Source organism: Canis aureus, chromosome 8 (assembly GCF_053574225.1).
Source record: "Canis aureus isolate CA01 chromosome 8, VMU_Caureus_v.1.0, whole genome shotgun sequence".
Lineage (NCBI taxonomy): Eukaryota > Metazoa > Chordata > Mammalia > Carnivora > Canidae > Canis > Canis aureus.
Window position 1 is genome coordinate 37564043 of NC_135618.1, and position 24016 is coordinate 37588058.

Below are 24016 nucleotides of genomic sequence, written 5' to 3' on the forward strand. Positions count from 1 at the left end.
TCGGCAGCCGCGGGCTCCTCAGCCTCCCGCGCCGCGGCCCCCTCGTCCTCCTCCGTCGGGAGCCCCCGCGGGCCCCCCGCCCGCCGCCGCCGCCGCCGCCGCCGCCCCCGCGCCCTCCCGCCCCCGCCGCGCCGCCGCCATGGGCCCGCGCCCGCCGCGCAGCCGGGCCGAGGGCAGCTGAGGCGCCGCGCGAAGATGGGCGAGGGCGGAGCAGGGCCCGAGCGCCAGCCCGACCAGCCCGGGCGCCCCGCGCGCACCCGCCCGCGCCGCCGCGGGGATGCCCGCGCCCGCCGCCGCGCCCTGAGCGCCTTTGTCTGCCGCCCGCGCCGCCCGCCGCACCACTGGCCTCGCGGGCCTGCGCCGCGGCCGGGGGCGCGCCCATGAAGATGGAGCCGGGCCGGCCGGCCTCCCCCGCGGGCGGCGCGCGCCCCGACCCCGACCCCGACCCCGACCCCGAGCCCGAACCCGGCGGGCCCCACCGGCCGGCAGCCGCGCCCGCCCCGCGCCGGACACTCGGCGCCCCGGAGCCCGGAGCCTGCGCGGACGCCCGCGGGGCCGCCAACCCCGGCCCCGGCCCGCGCCCGCGCCCGCCCTGCGCCGCGGAGCCCGACGGCGTCTGCCCCCCGCCTTGCCCCGACGCCGCTCCTCTCCGCGGACGGGCTCTCGGCCACGGTCCGCTCGCGGGCGGCGACGTGGGCTTGTTCCCCGGCTTCCCGGCGCCCGCGGGGGGCGAGCTGGCCCTGGACGTGGGCCCCGAGGCCCCGGGGCGGCCCCCGGACTTCGGCCACCCCTGCCCGCTCGCGACCGAGCCCGCCGCGTGTCCGGAGGACGGCCCCCGCCTCCGCGCCGTGTTCGACGCCCTGGACGGCGACGGGGACGGCTTGGTCCGCATCGAGGATTTCGTCCAGTTCGCAACGGTGTACGGCGCGGACCAGGTGAGTCCCAGCCCGCGGGCCTGGAGGGGTGTCTGGGGACTGCATCCCCCGCCCCGTGTCCCGGCCTGGAGGGGTGTCTGGGGACTGCTCGCCTCCTGCGTCCCCGCCTGGAGGGATGTCCGGGGACTGCTCACCCCTCCCCGTGTCCCTAGGCCTGGAGGGGTGTCCGGGGACTGCACCGCCCCTCCGTGTTCCCGGGCCTGGAGGGGTGTCCCAGAGACTGCCCCCTCCCTCGGGTCTGGAGGGGTGTCCATCGGACTCCTTCCCCCTGCCCTCCCGTGTTCCCGGCCTGGAGGGGTGTACAGCGGACCCTCCACGGTGCGCTCCCACTGTGGGCCCTCACCTCCCCGCGGGCTGGTCCAGCCTGGCCTTCCCGCAAGGGCTCTGCTCACACCTGTTATGGGCACTTTCTGTGTGTGGTTGGCGGGCACTCTGCCTTGGGTCGTGTGGCCGTTTGGGAGACCGTCAGCTGGTGGTGCAGCAGCCCAGAGGGAGGGAGGGCTCGGTCAGGGCCCGCTCCGCGTAGACAGGTGACGGCGCAAGGCGCCTCGGGCTCTGTCCTGGGCTTCCGACTCTGTGCCTGGCACTCTGCGCCTGGCACTCGGGCAGGTTTATCTGGACAGAGACACGGGCCAGCGGCAAGTCGGCTCCTGCTGTTCGCTCTCCAACCTCTTACCAAATAGTAGGAAGTCCAAAACACGCTGAATTCCTGGTTTTTGTGTTTTACGGGCTTTTGGTATTTGCAGACATTTGTTAGGTGGGTGTTGAAGTGCACAGTGTGTTTAAGCCTAGAGGTCTTTAAGAAAAGGGGTAAAATCGATGCCTTGCTGTTTAGGGTGTGGGTTAGGGTTATAACGTGGGTTATCCACAGCCTCGTAAGGGCTGCAGGACCCGCCGTGTCCCTGGAGCATCCATGTAAAGCTCTGGGTCCTCCTGAATCAGGGCTCCCTGCGCGGAGCTTTCAGCCTGGGAAGGTGTGGTGTCTCTGCGGCCGTCCTGACGGTCGGGGTCCACGTGCTGCTCTTACTGAGCAGTGTAGGAAGGCGCTGCTGCAGCCCGGCTCCCCTCCTAGTCTAACAGGCACACAGACGTATGTGACTGACCCTGTCCTACGTGGACAGTGTGGATGCGATTTTTCCTGCTTTTCCTTCATGCCGCTGGGCTGGAGAGCGCCTTGTTTTCTACGAGTGCCGTGTGTCTCCCCTCCTGCGTGCCCTTCCTGGGTCCCATCAGAGGTGTGAGGGGAACACTGCGAGGGGGTTCTGTATCGTGCCCTGGCTCTGCCTCCCGGGAGGCTCTTGTACGCTTTCACTGGACCATCTTTTTCTGAGGCAGTGGTGCGCAGGTGTTTTCCTTCTCACTTTACAGGTAAGGAACTGGAAGGCCAGGAAGGCTGAATAACTTTCCCGAGACCTCGCAGAGTTGTTGGTGCTTGAGCAGGGGGGAGCACCAGGTCTTTGGGCTCTCAACTTACTAGATTTGGTCGCTCAAAATATTTCCATAAATGTAAGATTTTATGACTTCCATTAAATGTTTTTCACTTGGGAAACACCTTTGGTAACTGTCCTTATGGATCATAGTGGAAAAAACTTTGGATATTTGGGGCAGAGCTTTCTTGTAGTCAAAAAGTAGAAATGAGCCAAAATTCTTTGCTTTGGGGGCACTTGGGTGGCTCCGTCAGTGAAGCGTCTGCCCTCAGTTCAGGTCATGATCTCAGGGTTCTGTGATCCAACCCTGCTTAGGGTTCCTTGCTCAGCGGGGAGTCTGCTTCTCCCTCTCAGTCTGCCTGCAGCTCCCCCTGCTTGTGCGCTTGTGCGTTGTCAAGTGAATAAAATCTTTTTTCTAAAAAAATTCTTTGGGGATCCCTGGGTGGCTCAGCAGTTGAGCACCTGCCTTCGGCCTAGGGCGTGATCTTGGAGTCCCAGAATCTAGTCCCACATCAGGCTCCCTGTATGGAGCCTGCTTCTTCTTCTGCCTGTGTCTCTGCCTCTCTCTCTCTCTTATGAATAAATACATAAAGTATTAAAAAAATTCTTTAATAGCTCCTGATGGAACTTTAAGATATTATTTATTAATTTTTTGTAGAGAGAGAGCACGCACAAGAGCAAGCACGGATACGATGAGGGGGAGAAGCAGAGGGAGGGCGCAGAACCCAATGTCCCTCCATCCCGAGACCCTGAGATCATGACCCGAGACAAAACCAAGAGTTGGATGCTCAACCAACTGAGCCACCCAGGTGCCCTCTTCTGATGGAATTTTAAGTTTGGGGGCAAAGCCCAGATGACTTGAGTTTGGTGGAATAGATGAGTGTAGTGAGATCTACTGTGACGTTGCTCCTTCTGTCTGCTGGCCGAGACTGCACTGGAAAGAAGCAGTGCTGAGTGTGGTCATCTTAGTACCTGGACTTGGACAAGTTTCCTGGGATGGTGGAGGAGAGCTCTTGTGTTGGAGCGGATGATTTACAGACTAATGAAAGGTTGATACTTGTGTCCGTATAAACTTTGCTAGACTTTATTGTGACTCAGGATTGTTTTTTCCAAGTTTGATGTCAGAATGCATTATAGAGGAACAAAGAAAAAAAAATTTGATAGTGAAGTAGTTTATATTCAAAGATTTTAGTTATTTATTTGAGAGAGAGAGATGAGAACATAACAAGGGGGGTAGTGGCAGAGGGAGAGGGAGAAACAGGCTCCCTGCAGGGCTCAGTCCCAGGACTGCTGAGATCATGACCTGAGCCAAAGTTAGAGGCTTAACCAGCTGAGCCACCTAGGCACCCTGATAGGCAAGTAAAGAAAACCAAGGAATTCCACCCCATGATGAGTATTTTTAAACTTTTAAGATGAAAAGTCTGAACATACACAAAAGTAGAGAGAATCGCTTAGTGAGACCTCCCAAACTGCTGCTCAGTTTCAGCAGTCTTGGTTTGTCTGTAGATCCCCACTGTGTTTTTATTTTTTTCTTCAATATGTTATTTATTTGAGAGGGAGAAGGCAAGAGCTAGAGCATGATTGGAGGGGGAGGAGCACAGGAAGGCAGAAGCTGACTCCTCACTTAGCAGGAGCCCCAGGCACAGGACCCTGGGATGATGATGACCTGAGCCAAAGGCAGCCGCTTTACCCATGGAGTCCCCTAGGCGCCCTGTAGATCCCCCTTTCATGCTGTGTAGGAAGCGCATGCAGACATAACCTCTCATCATATGTATCAGTATGTATCTCTAAAAGATAAGCATTCTTCTTTAAACATTTGTGATTTTTTAAAAAACCCTAGGAAGAGATAAGGTGGATAACAGTGATAATGACCACAAGTTTGTGTACTTTCCACCTTGAGATTTCAAAATACTGAGTGTATGAGACTCTTAGGCTAGTCACATAGCTGTCTTTGATGATAGCAACTAGATTATCTTAATGATTGTCAAGTTGTGAAAGGTAGCATGTTGAGTAATCTGTTTATGAAGGAAGCATTTTAAATTATTTAAGCTGATTATCTGAATCTTTCATGGAAACAGCTCCTATTTATAATACAGATGGCTTTTGTGTCCCTCTTTCTTTAGCAATGTCATGGTGTGTTTGGGTCTCCTTACATCATCTGGTGCTAGATCAGGTGTGGTGTAAGCTAACACAGTGCTGGCAGTAATCAATGAGCAAAGGGAAGGAGAAAAAGGACTGCGGTGGAGTTTTCTGCTTGTATATTATTGAAACAGGAATTGATAGTCCTGTCCATCCAGGTGCTACTTGTCAAGTTGGAATAGGTTTTTATTTTTTAATTTTTTTTATTTTGAAGATTTTATTTATTTATTCATGAGAGACACACAGAGAGAGGCAGAGACACAGGCAGAGGGAGAAGCAGGCTCTATGCAGGGAGCCCGATGTGGGACTCGATCCCAGGTCTCCAGGATCAGGCCCTGGGCTGAGGGCAGCACTAAACCGCTGAGCCAGCAGGGCTGCCCCTGGAATAGGTTATTTTTAAGGCTTTGACCACTGCTGAAGATTCTTCATCAACGTGACTCCTCATACTGAGAGGGCTGATGCTTTTGTAACCATTACCAACTCATCCTAAAATGGAATTTGCAAAAATAAATTCTAAGAGTATTGTAAGAAAAGACTGGGGTTTTTTTGGCCTTTCATTATAATTATCAAGCTTATCTCCACATTTTATGATTATACACACTTAAGCGTTTCCTTTCTAGAGAAAACCTGCACATTGAAACACTGAGTGCCCTTCAGTGACCTTGTAGGCACTGTCCTCTTCAGTGCTTGTGTGAGGAGGCTGCTGAGGGAACTGTTGGTGCTCAGGTCTCCCTGCTCCTCATCTGGGATCCCTCCTGCTGAGGAGTTGGAAGCCCTGTGGCTATACCTTTCAGTTGTTTCAGGGTCCTCCCTGTCTTCTTTCCTGACCTTGCATTTGAGTGTGAGAGAGAATGAACTCAGCTGTGTGAGCAGGTGCATGTGTGAGCTGGTGTGGGGTGTCTACACACACACCTCTGGGTGTGTGTGTTGGGTGAATCGCTAAAAGGCCAATGAAGTTCCTTCCTGGGCTTGGATCACAAGCAACTTTGTTAGTGTCTTAAAAGTGCTTTTTTTCATATTATAAAAGTAACACATGCTTATTAAAAAATTTGAAAATACAGAGTGATATAAAACAAAACAAAAAACTGACCAGGGCAGCCCAGGTAGCTCAGTGGTTTAGCGCCGCCTTTGGCCCCGGGGCGTGATCCTGGAGACCCAGGATCGAGTCCCACGTCAGGCTCCCTGTGTGGAGCCTGCTTCTCCCTCTGCCTGTGTCTCTCATGAATGAATAAAAGAAATATTTAAAAAAAAGAAAAACCAATAATCCCACTATGCTGAGAAAAACACCATTAGCATTTTAGTGCATCTTCTTCCAGACTTTATTGTACACATACACACAGTTTTGTATACAATTGAGATCATACTGGATAGAAGCTAAATTATTTTTATAGATGTTCATTGTTTTGGGGATCCCTGGGTGGCTCAGCAGTTTAGCACTTGCCTTCAGCCCAGGGCATGATCCCAGGGTCCTGGGATTGACTCCCACGTTGGGCTCCCTGCATGGAGCCTGCTTCTTCTCCCTTTGCCTGTGTCTCTCATGAATAAATAAATAAAATCTAAAAAAAAAAAAAAAAAAAAAAGATGTTCATTGTTCAAAAAAATGAAACTGAATAATATGAGTCAGCAAAATGAGAAAAATAAAAATCACCTCCCAGGTATAACTACTAAATATTTAAAGTGTAAATTAAGATATATGTAATAAATGCTTCCATTACACAGCAATGGTACAATTCCCATGTTTCTTGTTCTGAACCCACTTTTTGATCTGTATTTTGAAATTAAAGATCTCTGATACCCGTTATCTAATGGAAGCCTAAGGTTTACTGGTTTCCAGGAAAATTCAGAATTATTAGGGATTATTCAAGCATAGGATCTGACATACAGGAAGAATTTAATTCTGTGTAGACCACACAGATGAGGTTGTGAAAGGCACCAAGCTGATGAAGTGCTTATCTTACAAACATTTAACTTTGTTTAAATTTGGGAAACCGGGGATCCCTGGGTGGCGCAGCGGTTTGGCGCCTGCCTTTGGCCCAGGGTGCGATCCTGGAGACCCGGGATCGAATCCCGCGTCGGGCTCCCGGTGCATGGAGCCTGCTTCTCCCTCTGCCTGTGTCTCTGCCTCTCTCTCTGTGTGTATGACTATCATAAATAAATAAAAATTAAAAAAAAAAATTGGGAAACGGGTCTAAACATTAGTAATGATTGAAATATCAGACAAGAGTTAGGCATCCGGGGATCCCTAGGTGGCTCAGCAGTTTGGTGCCTGCCTTCGGCCCAGGGTGTGATTCTGGAGACCCAGGATCGAGTCCCACGTCAGGCTCCCTGCATGGAGCCTGCTTCTCCCTCTGCCTGTGTCTCTGCCTCTCTCTCTCTCTCATGAATAAATAAAATCTAAAAAAAAAAAAAAAAAAAAAAAGGCATCCATTGAAGAGTATTATGTGGCCCTTAGAGGTGATAATTATAGGGTGTCAGAAGTACTTTAGGTTAGTGCTTCTGATACAAGTGAATAGAGTAGTGCCTATACTTTGATTATAGCTATGTAAGAATTATCCATGTGGAAGAGTCTTGAGGGAGATACTAAAAATTAATTTTAGCTGTGTATGTATGTGTGTATTAAGAAGGCACATTTATAGGGGATCCCTGGGTGGCTCAGTGGTTTGGCGCCTGCCTTTGGCCCAGGGTGCTATCCTGGAGTCCCGGGATCAAGTCCCACGTCGGGCTCCCAGCATGGAGCCTGCTTTTCCCTCCTCCTGTGTCTCTGTCTCTCTCTCTCTCTCTGTGTCTATCATGAACAAACAAATAAATAAATAAATCTTAAAAAAAAAAAAAAAAAGAAGGTACATTTATAGGGTGGTGTATGATGGCAATGGAGTTGGTTTCATTTGAAGTACTGGTCAAATTTTCTGTGATGTTACTGATTTTGTTTTGGAAAGTAGTGCCTGTACATGTATCACAAATTTCGAACAGTATATAAAGGAAATCTAGTAAAAAAATTCTACTAAAAATTCTACGGTTTAGCATCTGCCTTTGACTCAGGGTGTGATTCCGGAGTCCCAGGATTGAGTCCCACATCAGGCTTCGCGCAGGGAGCCTGCTTCTCCCTCTGCCTGTGCCTCTGCCTCTCTCTTTGTGTCTCTTATGAATAAATAAATAAAATCTTTATCTAAAGATTATCTAATCTTTATCTAAAGATAAGATACTGGAGCACCTGGATGGCTCAGTTAGGGAAGCCCCTGCCTTCAGCTCCGGTCATGATCCCCGAGTCGTGGGATCAGGCCTCCCACCTTGGGCTCCCTGCTCAGCAGGGAGCCCGTTTCTCCCTCTCCTCCCCACTTGTGCTCTCTATCACTCTCTTTCTCTCTCTCTCAAATAAATAAAATCTTTTTTTTTTTTTTTTTTTTTTTTAGGTTTTATTTATTCTTGAGAAGCGGGGGGGCGGTTGGTGGGCAGGGACACAGGAAGAGGGAAAAGCAGACTCCATGTGGGGAGCCCGACTCGGGACTCGATCCCTGGACTCCAGGATCACATCCTGGGCCGAAGGCAGGTACCAAACCGCTGAGCCACCCAGGGATCTCCAAAACTCAGGTTTTCTAATGAACTATCTGTTTATTTACTTAAAAGATTTTATTTGAGGGTAAAAGAGCATAAGTAGGGGGAGCAGCAGGTAGAGGGAGAGAAAATCTCAAGAAGACTCCACTGAGCATAGAGCTTGACATGGGGCTTAATCTCTCTACCCTGAGATCATGACCCCAGTCAAAACCAAGAGTTGGACACGTAACTGAGCCACCCAGGCACTCCTCAGTAAGATTTTTAAAAAGCATATAAGGGGTGCCCGGGTGGCTCAGTCGGTTATGCATCTGCCTTTGGCTCAGGTCATGATCTCAGGGTCCTGGGTTCGAGCCCTGAGTCGGGCTCCCTGGCTTAGTGAGGAGTCTGCTTCTCCCTCTCCCTCTGTGCCTCCACATGCTCATGCTTTCTCGATCTCTCTTTCTCAAATAAATATCTGTAAAAAAAAAAAAAACAACCCTTAAGTCACAGATAAAAGACTGATGTAAAAACTCTTAAAAATCAAAGGGAAAAAGACAAAAGTAGAAAAATGGATAAAAGGAAGACATCCCACAGGAAGATCACAAATGGCCACTGTGTGAAAATTCTCACCCTCACTCATGATGAGAAAGATAAATGCAAATTAAAATCAGAGATATTAATCAGAGATAAAGGCGGAAGATTCATATGCTCTGGTGGGGAGTGATTTCCAAGATGCAGTAAGTGGAAAGAAAGTACAAAATAGTGTGCAAAGTTTGTGTTAAGAAAGACTGGGTGTTGTGTGATCCCTCTGCTGGGAGGCTCCTACTGGAGTCACACCATAGAGTTAGGAAGAAGAAGGGAGGCAAGGGGAAGGCTGGAGGGGAGTAGTGTTTAATGGGGAGAGTTTGAGTTGGGGAGGATGGAGCACCCAAGTGCTCCTACAGTTGTATTCTTAATTTATCACGATTTTTTTTAAAGAGGAGAAAAGATGAGGGATGTGAGGTGCAGAGCCGTGAACGATAGACAAAGGAAGAGGAATTGACAGGTAGTAATAAGAAACCACACCTTGGGGCGCCTGGGTGGCTCAGTGGTTGAGTGTCTACCTTCGGCTCAGGTGGTGATCCTGGGGTCCTGGGATCAAGTCCCACATCAGGCTCCCCATGGGGAGCCTGCTTCTCCATCTGCTTATGTCTCTGCTTCTGTCTCATGAATAAATAAATAAATAAAATCTAAAAAAAAAAAAAATAGTAGAAACCACACCAGCTGGCTCTGTTCAGAAGAGTGTGCAACTCTTGATCTCTGGGTCGTGTTTGAGTCCCATGTTGGATGTAAAGATTACTAAAAATACATAAACTTTAAAAAAGAAAAGAAAGAAACCACACCTTATGACCCCCAAACCGGGCCTTTTCTCCTTACTTGTCCTGGTTTGGTATTGAGGATCCTCAGCCCATCTGGGGTTTTTATATTCACGGGCTCCAGAACAGGCCGGGGCCAGTAGGATCCTGCTGTAAGGAGGTGAGAGTTACCGGGAGAGGAAAGAAAGAATGCAAAACTAGAAAGGAGAGGAAATAATATGTATATAATTTGTTTCTTTTTGCAAAAAGAAACACAGGAAGGATAGACCAGGAACTAAAATGATTTACTGAAGTGGGTGGGGACAAGGTGTAAGGTATAGGGGTGGGAGTGAAACTGGTCTGAGCCTGCCTTTTATTTATTTTTAAAGATAGATTTATTTGTTTGTTTGTTTATTTATTTATTTATTTATTTATTTATTTATTTATTTATGATAGAGAGAGGCAGAGACACAGGAGGAGGGAGAAGCAGGCTCCATGCCGGGAGCCCGATGTGGCATTTGATCCCGGGACTCCAGGACCGCACCCTGGGCCAAAGGCAGGCGCTAAACTGCTGCGCCACCCAGGGATCCCCTGAGCCTGCCTTTTATATCTTTGACTTCTGAACCATCCAGATATTCTACATAAGTACAAACAAAATAGCAATGATAGAAAACCAAATTGAATTCAAATAGAAATGAATGAACCTAGAAGTATATGGAATTAATAATATAACCACATAGGAGAGATTGATTCAAGTACCATAAACACAGTACTCTGTACCGTTAGTGGGTTATATTCAAAAGAAAAATAGAGCTGCAAAGAAACTCACTACAGAGTAGGTTCATTGTCGATCAACGTGGTAGGTCTGAGATCACTTGGGGTGTATGTCGAGCAGAGCAAATGGGAATTCTGGTGCTGGGAACCAGGCTTCTCTGGGAGCAAGGAGAGGAAACCATGGTAGAAGGTCAGGGAGAGCCCTGTTGTCTTGAGACTCAAACTGAAGTATGAAGACATGACTTAAAAAATGATATCTTGCAGTGTCCTCGGAGAGAGTCTAAGAGTAGCGAGCACACCTGGCCCCAGATCGAGGTTGGAAACCGCATTTCCCATAAAGGAACCAGGGATCCTCGGAGAAGTGCCTTATTTCAGGCTTGAGGTGGGCAAAATTCACTGCGAGCCTGGATTATCTTGGACCGGAAAACAAAGAGGTGTTCAAAAATTGATGAGGACAAGTCAAAAATGGAGCAGTTTGAATGGGTTCCCAGTGGGCAAATCTGGGACATTTGGAGTGTCAAAAAAGAGTAATGATGATAAAGGCTATATTAAATTTAAAAAGTCTGTGGCACACAGTAAGAGCCAGTCCTAGTGACACCCCAAAGGAGGCGCAGGGTTCCTCATAGACAGATGCCCTTCAAAGTAGAAATGACAGATTGAGAGATCCCTGTGTTACCGTTTTTTTGTGAATCAGTGTTTTGTGACAACCAACGTAATAATTGATTCAAGTCAGGTCATCAGTGGTTGTCAAAAATCATGGTGTAGGGCAGCCCATGTGGCTCAGCGGTTTAGCGCCGCCTTCAGCTCAGGGGGTGCTCCTGGGGTCCCGGGATCGAGTCCCACGTTGGGCTCCCTGCATGGAGCCTGCTTCTCCCTCTGCCTGTGTCTCTGCCTCTCTCTCTGGGTATCTCATGAATAAATAAATAAAATCTTTAAAAAATGAAACAAACCATGATGTAAACATCTGAGGGGGAGGGGATGCAGGAGCCCCATGTCCTGAAGTGTCATTCCACAGATGGTTGATCCGGAGGGAGAGAACTTTACATTGGAGAAACCTGTCCGACTCCACCTTGACTAGGTGATAAAGCTCCGACTTCCCACCAATGGAGATGATGTGCCCCTTGATGGGATGTCGTGGGATGGTTAACATTCTTGCCAAAAATGTTTAACCTGAGTGAAATAATGAGAAATAACCAGACAGCCTAGACTGTAGGGCACTCTACAGTTGCCTGGACACTTGAAAATAGGTGCTGTAGAAAGGGTTGGGCACCCTTCCAGACTGAAGAGCTGAAAGAACTGTGACAAGTAAGGCCTGGTTCTGGGTTAGAAACTGGATTAAAAGGAAACAAAACAACCGTGAAGGCCATTATTGGGATGATTGGGAAAAATTGAATACAGAGGAATACTTGATATCAGTGGTGTCATAATGGTATTGTGTAGTAGGACGGTCCTTGTTCCTAGGAAATAAATATATGCTGGAAGTTTAGGGAGGCATCATGATGTCCAAAGCTTATTGATTTTTTTTTAAAAGATTGTATTTTTAAGTGATCTCTATACACAGCGTGGGGCTTGAACTCATGACCCGGAGATTGAGAGTTGCATGCTCTACTGACTGAGCCAGCCAGGCGCCCCTCTGCAGCTTAAATAGTTCCACAACAAAAGTACTGGTATTTGGAAGAAATATGAAGCAAATGTTGAAGGACATTAGTAATTGGTGGATGTAGAGGAGGGTTATCAGGTGTTCTTTGTATTATTTATTTATTTATTTATTTATTTATTTTTAATTTTTATTTATTGATGAATCAGAGAGAGAGAGAGAGAGAGAGAGAGAGAGATAAAATCTTTAAAAAAAAAAAAAAGAATAGCTGTATGCTGAAACCATCTTCTTATTTATCAGGGGGTGGTACTCCCCTAAGGGATGTAAGTGTCTTGTTCAGTGTACAGATTCCCTCAAAAGGAAATTGGGAAAGAACTCTCTTTTCCCTTCTCTATTGAGTGTATTCAAACGGATAAATATTTGAATAAATATGTAAAGCTTAGGAATACTTAGGGTGCCTAAAAATTAATTTCCCATCTGTGATTGGGCCTGTTTTCACTGCCACTGAAGTAGGAAGCATTTACATATGGTTACATATGGACTGTGACCCTCCAGTGGTAGGTCAGTCCTTGCTGAGCGTGTTGAAGCCCCAGACTACTGATTCGTAAACTCTGCCTTAGACGCTACCCATGCTTAAATGTTCTTGGGACACATACAGAGCTTGTGTTAATGTGAGTTCTGTCTGTCGATCTTGATTCTTTTAGAAAATGAAGTTAAAAAAATCTGAAACATGTTTTTATTGACTAAAAAGTAATCCCTTTGGGCAGCCCCCGTGGCGCAGCGGTTTAGCGCCCCCTGAAGCCCAGGGTGTGATCCTGGAGACCCCGGATCGAGTCCCACGTTGGGCTCCTTGCATGGAGCCTGCTTCTCCCTCTGCCTCTCTATGTCTCTATGAATAAATAAATAAAATCTTAAAAAAAAAAAAGTAATCCCTTACATGTTGACATTAATGACATTTTTAACAGTTTATTTTTTTTATTTTTTATTTTTTTTATGATAGTCACAGAGAGAGAGAGAGAGAGGCAGAGACACAGGCAGAGGGAGAAGCAGGCTCCATGCACCGGGAGCCCGATGTGGGATTCGATCCCGGGTCCCCAGGATCGCACCCTGGGCCAAAGGCAGGCGCCAAACCGCTGCACCACCCAGGGATCCCTAATGACATTTTTTTTAAATTTTTATTTATTTATGATAGTCACACACAGAGAGAGAGGCAGACATAGGTAGAGGGAGAAGCAGGCTCCATGCACCGGGAGCCCGACATGGGATTCGATCCCGGGTCTCTAGGATCGTGTCCTGGGCCAAAGGCAGGCACCAAACCGCTGCGCCACCCAGGGATCCCCCTAATGACATTTTTAAATGAAAAATACTACTTTCTGAAAAAGTGAGAAGAGCGGCAAGTCTCTTAGGTGTCTGACTTAAGGGAGGAAAGCTGGATTCTTACATCTGTGCTGTGAGCCATCTATTACTGTGTCCTGCAGCCTGTGCAGAGTCCACCGTGCATCCATGAGAGAGGAAGGGAAGCAGAGGATCCTGGGAACGTCATGAACCTCACGTGGTCTCGCGGAGCACTCGGGCGTCAGGGTCCCCGGCGCCCCTGACCACTGGTTGAGGACAGCTACCTTACCTGCCGAGGGGACTGGGTTGTTGACTGCTCTCAGCTGCTTGCACACGTGAGAGTCACTGAGACCCTGCTAACTAAGGCTGACTGTGGGACCCGCCCCAGAGGGTGTGTGTTGTCTGAGTGGGGTCTGCTTAGAAGTGTGTTTGTAGCTGGTTCCTGGTGATGCTGCTGTTCCTGGTCTTGGGGTCGTGGTGAGGAGCTGCTATTCTTGAGAGTTTTGAAAATGTTTGCATCTCACGTCTCAGCATCACCCTCCCTCCCCCTGCTGTATTTATGCTGACCTTAACTTTGCACAGGCTTACTTGGGGCCCCCCTGCTGGCCCCGCAGGTGGCCTCGGGGCTGCCCTCTGCCCTCACTGCTGTTGTCTGGTAGAGAAGCCCAGAAGCCAGAACCCAGCCTGAGGGGTCTGCGTACAGTGGCCTCTTCCTCCTGACACATCCCTGCTACTCTGTAGCCTCAGCGTGCTACCCTGTTTTTTGGTACTTATTTTAATTTTATATTTCAGCTTAATCTTAACTTTTTATCACGTGTGTAGTTGAAACAGTCAAGTAGTGTACTGCACGCTGCAGAACAGGAGGTCTGCAGGCCCCTCGGCACCCTGGCTCTTTCCTTGTCCTGTTCTTTTCCCCAGTTTTAGATGGTTTCTACGGACCTTCCCTTATGGAAAGTAAACCCACATAATTTCCTTTCGTTTCTTCTGTTCTTCGGTATAATTAACCCTGATGTGGGTTAAGTAGGCATTTTATGTTTGTCTTGATTGCAAACCCGTGGAGGATGCAGCGATGACCTTTCCTCTCTAATGCGACCTCTGGCTTTTCCTAGAATCACTATACATTTTCACTTGTTCAGCCTTCTGCGGTGTCTGCTGAGGATCTCACCATTGAGTATGAGCTCCTGGCCTTCCACCGTAGTGTCCTGGCCCCTGTTCTCACGCTGAGGCTCACCTCCCCACAGCCGGGCTGGTGTCCTGCTTTTGGAGCACCTCTGCTCTGCTGTCCTGACTCGGCCTCCTACATGAGGTTCCATGTCAGATACTCACCCAGGCTTTTCTTTTCAGGTACGACCCCTGATGCCCTCTTCACTTCCTGTGCTTTGCTTGGTCATCTAGCATTCCGTCTGTGGCCATTCCATTACTGTGTTCTTCTAAATGGGAACTTAGATGACCACCTGTGTGCATCTTCTGGAAGCTCAGGGCCTCTCCCCTGGAGCAGAGCAGTGTTTTTCCAGTGGACTTGGAGGAGAGCGTGGGGAGAAGGTTCTGTCTTCAGCCCGTTGAACTCTGGCTAAGCCCCTCTCTGTCCTCCACAGCCTGCCATCCTTCAGAACAGACCTAGTGCTTCTCTCACTGGCCTCTCCATTGTCCTGTGTTATGAGGACAGCAGGACTTGTTGGCATCACACAGCTGGAGACAGCTCTGGGACACAGACCGGTGCCCCCTCCCCTTCTCCCCTGAATGTTGTCTGTGGGAAACAATTGGGTTTAGCTTGTCCTATCTTGCATTCTGTGTAAGTTTTCATATTTTCACAAAGTCCACATACATGAAATTAGGTTTTTGTGACCCTAGAATATTCCATAATGTTGATGGACTAGGCATTTATTTTTGTTTTTCTCTCGGAGTAGTGCCACTACATCTCCAGTCATACAGATTACTTTTCACATACCTGACTTAAAGTGAGACTTCATTTTTGTGCTGGGAAAATTGGGATTATTGTCTTGGGCTTTGGAATTGTAGGTATCTGGAAGGGGTTTAGTCAGACTTTCTTAGCATTTTGGAGCTTTTCTCTGGCATCCGAAGTAGATAATAGAGGGACAACGTAGTGCTTCTGGAGATCCCTCACCTGTTTGAGCAGAGGCTTCCTGCTCCTCCTGTAGAATAGAGCTCCTGAGACAGTAACTTGAGAGGCTGCAGGGCCCCCTGCATGTCCTGCCCCTGTGACCTGCAGGGGCCACGCGCGGTGCTGCTCTTTGAGGGGCAAGGTGCTGTGGGCATGCTGGCCGGGTTAGCTGTCACCAGTGCTCTTCGTGGTCAGTCATGTTGGGGCTCTGTGGCCACCCCTCAGCGGGATGCTGCCTACGTCCAAGGTAACAGCCGAGGGGGAGCCTTGGAGTCAGACGTGCCTGGCCTTCATTTCTGGCTCAGCACTTGTCCCTCTATTCCCATGGCGAATGTGTGTGGCGGCTTTTATTGAGTATCTTCCCCGTACTGGCCGGTGTCATAGGTGCTGGGGACGAATGATAAGCAAGAGTGACACATTTCCTGCCCTTTCTTAAGATATTAAAGAGGTAATTGCCAGCACTGCAAGCTGATATAAATGCTGTGCAAGAAAAGCAGAGATTATTTGAGGTTGTGTAGTGGAGAATCCGACCTAGTTAGAAAGTTTCCCTTGGGGAAGTCACTTTTTTTTTTTTTTTTTTAAGGGAACTTTTAAGCTGACATTCTGAAGCCGAGTAGAATTAGTGAAGCAGAAGGTGGGAGAGGAGGGAAGGCAGGTGGAGGTGCAGTGGAAGAGTCTGGAGTGAAGAAGGAGGGCACGGAGTTGGAGGGCACAGGCCTGCAATCCCAGAGTCTCTGGAAGGGATTAAAGGGGTTAAGTAGAGAGGGGTAGGTGACAGGATCAGTTGTTTAGAAAGCAGGCTCAGCTTGGAGTGGGCAGGAGCGGATAGGGGAGAGAGAGGAGGGGGCCAGCATGGGGGCCAGCGCAGGCTTTGGCAGGGGCCCCTGCTTGGAGTAGGGGCTATGGGAGGAAGATGCAAGCTCTGGGGTGACTCCTGGGCTGTCTGTGGGTGTGGGAGGGGTGTGTGGGGACAGGAGGCAGTGGGCAGGTGTGAGCCCTGTTTCTGGACCACGGGAAGGGCAGTACTTTCTGGGCCTGGGGCTCGGGGTACCGTCTGAGTTCAGCAGTGACAGGGAGCAGAAAGCTGACAGTCCCTGCTCCAGGAATGAAGGACGTGTATCATCCCACACAGGACGAGCCCCAGGGCTGGCTCCTGATAGCATTGTTCAGGTCTGGCCCCGTCTGATCCACTAAGCATGCTGCCTGTTGTCATCGTGGTCGTGGTGGTGGCAGCTGTGTCCCCAGGCAGAAAGAGGACCTTTCCCCTGTGTCTCTGTTGAAGAAACCCCTCTATAGTTTCCAGGCCCATTAGTAGCTGTGTTGGTTCACAGAGGCTCTCCAGGCAGGTCCCTCCGTGTGTGTGGGGGGGGGGCCGGGGGTGAGCGTGCTTCAGCCTTGGACCTGCAGCAACATCGCCCAGGGGCTGTTAGGATGAGCATTCGCCTGCGGGTGAGGACAGGCGCCCTTCCCTGCGCCAGCCTCCCCTCGATTCCAGCGCTCTCAGTTCCCTTTTCCCGATTTTACTGTTTTCCTTAGCACTTAACACCATGTAGGAGATTCCATATTGTACTTACTCTCTTATTTGTCATCTCTGTTGTGTCCATTCCTACCATGTGCCATGAAGGCGCCCAGCAGGCCGGGCCTGAGCAGCGCTCCTAGAGGTCGGCTGAATTAAACGATTAAAGGAAGGATTGAGGTCTGCCGGCAAGGAAAAAGTGGAGAGTGGTGTCGGGAACCAGCCCGCAGTGACCAGTGCTGCCCATGCAGGACACCAGTGGAGACCTTGGGAAAACCAGTGACAGTGTCCAGTGAGAGGTGCGGGATATGCGGAGGAGAACGAGGGGGAGGCTGAGTGACAGAGGGTACCAGTTATTTTAAGGTAGGCGAGGGCCCTGGCAGGTCTCTGCTGCTCTAGGCCTCTCTCTAAATGAGACCTAATTCCCAGGAGGTTTTGAGCAATGAACAGGCAGGTAGAGCACTTTAGACTCTTGCTGACATCTGGAGAGTGCTGTGCATTTACTTACTGTATTCATACACATATCTGCATATCTCTACACCCAACATGGGGCTTGAAGTCATAACCCCAAGATCAGGAGTCCTGTACTCGGGGCAGCCCGGGTGGCTCAGTGGTTTGGCGCTGCCTTCAGCTCAGGTCGTGATCCTGGGATCCCGGGATCAAGTCCCACGTCGGGCTCCCTGCGTGGAGCCTGCTTCTCCCTCTGCCTGTGTCTCTTCCTCTCTCTCTCTGTGTGTCTCTCATGAATAAATAAAATTCTTTAAAAAAAGAATTAAATGAAAAAAAAAAAAAAAGAGTCCTATACTCTTCCCCCTGGGCCAGCCAGGCACCCCTTCAGGGGTGCTTTTCAAAGAATAAGTCAGCATGGGATGCCTGGGTGGCTCAGTGGTTGATTGCCCTGGGCTCAGGGCGTGACCCCGGGGTCCTGGGATCGAGTCCTGCATCGTGCTCCCTGTAGAGAGCCTGATTCTCCCTCTGCCTGTGTCTCTGCCTGTGTCTCTGCGTCTCTCGTGAATAAAATAAAATCTTTTTTTTTTTTTTTTTTTTTTTTTTTTAAGATTTATCTATTTATTCATGAGAGAGAGAGAGAGAGGCAGAGACACAGGCAGAGGAAGAAGCAGGCTCCACCCAAGGAGCCCGGTGCAGAACTCTATCCTGGGACTCCAGGATCACGCCCCAGGCCAAAGGCCAGGTGCCAAACCGCTGAGCCACGCGGTTTATTCAGGGATTCCCCTGAATAAAGTAAAATCTTAAAAAAAAAGGATAAGTCAATGCGGGCTCAGTGTGCAAAACCATGTTCTTTGAACTTTAATTCCCTTTGGGACATCTGAGGGGAATTTTAGAATAAACTGCATGTATATTTGTGGCTCATGACTCAAGAACTTGACCCTAGGGTGTTGTGGGGTTACCTGAAGCCGTGTGTACTGCCAGTGGCCCACTGTGTACTAAGCTCTGCATTGGCTTTTTATGGGAGTTGCCAAAAGAAAGTAGGAAAATGCATTTCTCACCTCCTAGGAGTTAATGGCTTAGAGGCTGTTTGAATTGAGATAGGAGTAGTAAATACTTCTAACATTTTTTTTTAAAGATTTAAAGATTTTATTTTTAAAAGAATTAATTAATTTATTTCCTGAGTTAAAGGCAGATGCTCAACTGCTGAGCCACCAGATGCCCAACTTCTAAGTTTTAAAAGTGTGTGTGTGGGGGGCTCTGTTTCTTGTCTGCGTGTTTGTTTTTGCTGTGTCTGCTGGGCCCTCTGAAATGATCAGACCCCATTTTCCTTTTGTTGATTTCTATTTAATTTTTATTGTGTGAAAAACATTTATTCTTCCTCCTAGGAATCTCGTATACCTGTTTCTGTAGGTGTGAGTAGGATTTTCAGTGTTATCCTCTCATTGCCTAAATAGACAAGCTGTAAAACATGGTGCATTTGCTCTGTTGTGTGTTGTGTTGTATCATTATGTTGTGTTACTCGTACGTATTACATGACACGGTGAGCTTGTAGTTTCCTTCTCCTTCCTCCCTCCTTCCTCCTTTTCCCTCCTTCCTCCTCTTCCCTTCTTCTTTCTCCTCCCTTCGCCACCTCCCCCTTCCTTCTCCTCCCTTCCTCTTCCCTTCTTCCTCCCTCTTCCTCCCTCCCTCCTCCTCTTTCCTTCCTTCTACCTCTCCTCCTTCCTTCTGCCCTCTTCCTCCTTCCTTCCTCTCTCCCTTCTCCCTCCCTCCCTCCCTCCCTCCCTCCCTTCCTTCCTTCCTTCCTTCCTTCCTTCCTTCCTTCCTTCCCCCTCCCTCCCTCCCTCCCTCCTTCCTCCCTCCTCCTCCCTCCTTCCTCCCCGAGGACCACATAATGTGGCTCTTCTCTGTAGGCCCAGCCATGTCTTTATTCCAAAGAATGTTTTCTGCTGAAAGAGAGCATCTTGCTCTGCCTCCAGCATCCTGCCTGTTGTCTCTCGGGATGGAAGTGAGCCTTCCTCTTAAAGACTTTCAGAAGACACAAAAGACACACCTTTTTTTTCTTCTAGGGGAGGAAAGCCTGTCTTCTGAAAAAAGGTGGAGTGCTGAATCTGGGGATGTCAGGGCCTGAGAGCAGCCACATCAGGAGAGGCCGTCTGTTGATGGGAGAGGAGGCTCCCTGGGTTCCTTGGTGGCACAGCTGGAGGGTGAAAGGCGAGGCAGGCACTCTATCCACACCCGTCGCCTCTTCCTCACCCAACCTCCTTTAGAACAGAGAAAGATTATCTTGGGTCAGTACTCCTCATAGCTAACGTCATATTTATTTGTCCATTATTAAGAAAACAAATGTTGCAGAAATGTTTATCGCAGGACAGGACGCCTTCCCCAGTCTCAGTGGGCAGCGAGGATGTGTTCTCCCTTGGGACGGATCTAGCTCTCTGCATGTCCACCGCCCAGTCCAGCGCTGCTGATTAAAGGCCCGTATGTAGACAGGAGACAGAATAAATTACATGTGTGAAATATCCTGTAGTAGTAATAAAAATAATCCCTTATTCCCGACACTGTAGCTTCCACTACAAATTGATCTCACACACGTGAACTGTGATATGAGCTGTCACCCAGGCTAGAACGCTGTGCCCTGCCCCTGGGCAGACACGCCCTGCCCTTGTCTCCCCGCACCCAGGCCCCACCCCCTCTTCCTGTGATGGTCAATACCATCCGGGAGTGTGGTGATCAGGCAACGTGGTTTTGACTTGTGTGCTAAGGAGGAAAGAACCCAGGCTCCAGGTCAGAGTCTGAATCGGAGGTTCTGTGTGTGACGTGGGCTAATGTTCCTGCCGGCCTGTGCCTTGGGGGGCAGTGTGGGGACGATAGTGGAGGTTACAAAGTGAACCAGGTGTGTGGCTTCTTTAGCCCTGTGCCCCGTCTCCTCCCACAGGGCCCCCCGGGCCAGGGTCTCTGCCCCTTTCTGCATTGGAGGCCCTGGAGCACCCCGGAGTGCTGGTGGAAGCCAGGGCTGGGGCTGGCCAGCAGTCCCTTCTCGGCTAGCCCTGTGTGGGGTGAGACCCCGGGCAGTGCCGCTGGGCCACTTCCAGGTTCTCAACGTCTGTTGCACACAGAGTGGCCACAATGCTACAGACTGAGAGGTCCCGCTGTGCCACAGACGTGCTGCCTGGGGGTGAGGCCAGGAGGAGAGCTCGGAGCCTCTCCTCTGTGAGCCTGACGACTTTGCTGTGAAGGACAACCTGTCCTTCCCAAGCAGGTGGGAGCACTTGAGCTTGGAGCACGGTGGGTGCCGCTGGTTCTTGGGTCTGGGTGAACGCTGCTCCGCGGGTGAGGACTGCAGCCTCGGGCCGGGAGGCTTGTTTGCCAGATGGCTGTGAGGAGGCCAGAGGGAGTTGGTGAGACAGGCTGGATTTGAACCTGGACCCATCTCTGGGGAGGGTGCCTCGCTGGGCCCAAGTCAGTGTGAAGGGTACTTGGGGGAGTAGGGGACAGCGTGGGTGCGGGTGCACGTGCTTTGCCTTTGATAATTGTCCACAAGGCTGGCCCGTGTCCGGGAGCTGCCGTCCTTTTGCTCAGCTCTGGCACCCCGAGGTGTTTGGATGCTGTCGTGGTTTCTACTTCTGGAGCAGTCCTTTTTGCTGAGCTGCTGGAAAGCAGACATGTGAGTGGCAGAAGGTGTTTTGCACCTGTGCTTGGGTTTCAAGGGCAGCTCCGTGAGTGACCCACCGTGGACCAGAGCCGGTTCTGCCCGGCTGCCTTGGTGGGTGGCTCTCTGCACAAAGGGACAGGTGGACGGTCTGTCTTGTTGGCTGCGATTCTGAGAGTGAGCAGTGCAAGGGGGTGCCCTCCTGTTCTCACCGTCCTCCTTTTTTTTTTTTTTTTAAGATTATTTATTCATTTAAAAAAATATTTTATTTATTCATGACAGACACAGAGAGAGGCAGAGACTTTGGCAGAGGGAGAAGCAGGCTCCGTGCAGGAGCCCGATGTGGGACTCAATCCTGGGACCCCGGGGTCACGCGCTGGGTTGAAGGCGGTGCCAACCCCTGAGCCCCCCGGGCGCCCCTCACCGCCCCGTATACTCGTTTACAGAGTGTCCTGTCATTCTAGCACGGGGTGTGTGGGTTACTTTACTAACCCAGGGAAAACGTGGCTGAATTTTTTGGCTGTGGGGAAACAAAAAGTCCTTTTGTGAGAACTCTTCCTTATCAAGGTGATTCACTCTGGCTGGTGACAGAGAAAGGCGAGTCCCAGACACTTTCCTCTTGGTGATTTTATTTTTAAAAACCTCCTTCAAGGGACGCCGGGGGCCCAGGGGTTGAGCCCAGGGGTTGAGCGTCTGCCTTTGCCCCAGGGCCTGATCCTGAAGCCCCGGATCGGATCGTTGGATTCTCCTCTGGGAGCCTGCTTCTCCCTCGGCCTGCCTGCCTCTCTGCCTCTCTCTCTGTGTCTCTCATGAATAAATTAAAAACTATAACAAAAAACTGCTTCACTGGGGATCCCTGGGTGGCTCAGCAATTTGGCGCCGCCTTCGGCCCAGGGCGTGACCCCGGGGTCCCTGGATGGAGTCCTGCATCAGGCTCCTGCGTGGAGGCTGCTTCTCCTCTGCCTGTGTCTCTGCCTTTCTCTCTCTGTGTCTCTCAAGAATAAATAAATGAACTCTTAAAAAAAACACACACAAAAACCCTTCACTTACCTTGTGGTGATTTTAACTTTTAAAAACCCCCTTCAAGGAGCCTGCCTTATGCATTTCACAGGACGTACCAGTTAGTGAGGCTTTACATACCCAGAGACCATTTGGCATTCTGTTTTACTAAAGAACTTTCTAGTAGGAGGAATCTTAGTATTTGTGATGTTCTTATTGTGGGCTCCTCGCTGGCTCAGTTGGAAGAGAACACAACTCTTGATCTCACGGTTTTAAGTTTGAGCCCTGTGTTGGGCGTAGAGATTACTTAAATAAATAAAATCTTAAAAAAAAACAACCTGTTCTCACTGTTTGGTATTACCTTTAAAGCAATAATAAGAAACTTGAAAAGAAAAAAATGGCAGATAATGTTCATTTAAATAAAAACATGCAAATAAGTGAGAAAACAAATCTCACTTAACACTAAATCTTCAAACTTCTAGACTCCTAAATCATTATTGTTATTACTATTTTTAAAGATTTTATTCACTTATTTGAAAGGGAGTACAAGCAGTGGGGAGGGGCAGGCAGAGAGGAACAAGCAGACTCCCCGCTGAGCAGGGAACCTGATGTGGGGCTCGATGTGGGGCTGGATCCCAGGATCCGGAGATCACAACCTGAGCTGAGGGCATATGCTTCCCTAATGGAGCCACGCAGGCGCCCTTTAAATTATTACTTATATGAGAGATGAACGAAACCAGAGTCCTGATTAACTTACAGTTTTAACCTACTCTAAATCAGTATATGGTCAGCATCTCTTAATAACTGTGTATCTACAACATGATTTTAGTGACTAGTTTTCCATCATATGATCAAATGTGCTGGAATTTGATTAATTCTGTTAAATTTGGTATGTTAAATTTTCACTTTTCTACATTATAAGCTTTTACGTAGATGAATCTTCTAGCACAGTTTTTATGATCTCCTTAGGTTAAAGTCTTAAAAATGGAATTGCTGGGGGAACAGATTTTAAAAAGTTTTCTTTCTTTTGTGACCAAACTGCTCTTTAGGAAAGTATTGCCAACCTGATGACGGGGAATGGTGTATCAGTGTTTTAATTTGCATTTTTCTTGTGACTGTATTTTTTTTTTTTTTTTTTTTTGTGACTGTATTTGAACTGATGTTCCTCTAAAGTGTTAGTGAACAAGTATTTCTGTGCACATGTGTCTTCTGTGTCATCGTATGGTGCTGGCTGGCCTGCAGCCTTCACTTCTTCACCTGTGATGTGGGGGTCAGCTCAGGCACCCTCTAAAATCTTAGGGAGAAAAATTAAAAAAATATTACAAGTTTCTGTAGAGTTCCTTACTACTGTGTTACGGTTTTTTATAAGTTTCAGAAATAGGCTGTTGATCTGTGTCATTAAGGAATAAATACTGACTTTGTTTTGGTTTAACAGTTTGCTTTTATAGAGCAGCATGCAGAAGCTGAAGGCAGAGGAAAACAGCATGATGTTGAGCAGTATGAGAACCCAAAGACCGTTCATTTTGTACTCACTTAAACGTTTTCCCCACTGTCGAGTATCTCCTGGTAATTAAAAAAATAAACAACAAAACATTTTCCTAGGCGTTGGGTCTGTTCTACAGCTAACTTTGGCAGTGGTGGTCTGACACTCCAGGGTTCATGCTCAGCATTTAGAGCCTCTGAGATTTTTTATTCTTTTCAAGATTGGATCCTAGATACTATTCCAGTCTAGGAACTGTCACTTTGAGATTTAAACCAAATCTCAAAAAACCTAAAACAGAAACCACCCGTAAACTACACAGGAATCACTTTGATCTGGTCTGGTGTTGGGAATGGGAGCTGAGGGATGCTGTCCCCACTCATGTGGCTGGACTGTGGGGGCCTGAGTCCAGGCAGCTGTTGGCTCGTGTGCTGGGCCCCTCCAGGGAGCCCTGGGAAAGACTGTCTTCTCCTAGGCACTTACCCACTTTCGTCGACACCTCGGGTTATAAACACCTGCCACACACACAGGGGCCAGTGTTGAGGCTGTGGGTGGTTGGCTGCCTTAAAATAGGGATTTTACCTGTTTCAGATGACACCTGTAGCTGTGTCTGTTCTTGTCTAGTAAAATAAGCATCCTCCCATCACAGGCTGTGCTGTGTACCCGGGGTCCCTGAGGTGTGTGCCTGTCATCCCAGTTCTTTTCTCTGGCTGTAGGTACCTTCCTAG

At 49.1% G+C, this 24016-nt stretch overlaps 1 protein-coding gene and 1 long non-coding RNA gene across 3 annotated transcripts in view; both read left to right on the forward strand.

Moving 5' to 3' along the window:
- The first annotated feature begins 122 nt into the window (after positions 1 to 122).
- RAB11FIP3 (RAB11 family interacting protein 3) overlaps positions 123 to 24016 on the forward strand; it is a 78310-nt gene continuing 54416 nt past the window's right edge. Inside the window, exon 1 of one of the 2 annotated variants that reach the window (XM_077905920.1) lies at positions 123 to 935. In XM_077905920.1, the coding sequence (XP_077762046.1) occupies positions 381 to 935 (555 nt within the window). In that variant the 5' untranslated portion in view covers positions 123 to 380. The remainder of the gene's footprint in view (positions 936 to 24016) is intronic. The other variant, XM_077905921.1, reaches the window with a different exon arrangement.
- LOC144318728 (uncharacterized) lies at positions 9911 to 23863 on the forward strand. The gene is made up of 4 exons (XR_013384777.1): positions 9911 to 11445; positions 13216 to 13407; positions 16819 to 17009; positions 23244 to 23863. It is a non-coding gene; the product is annotated as an uncharacterized LOC144318728 (long non-coding RNA).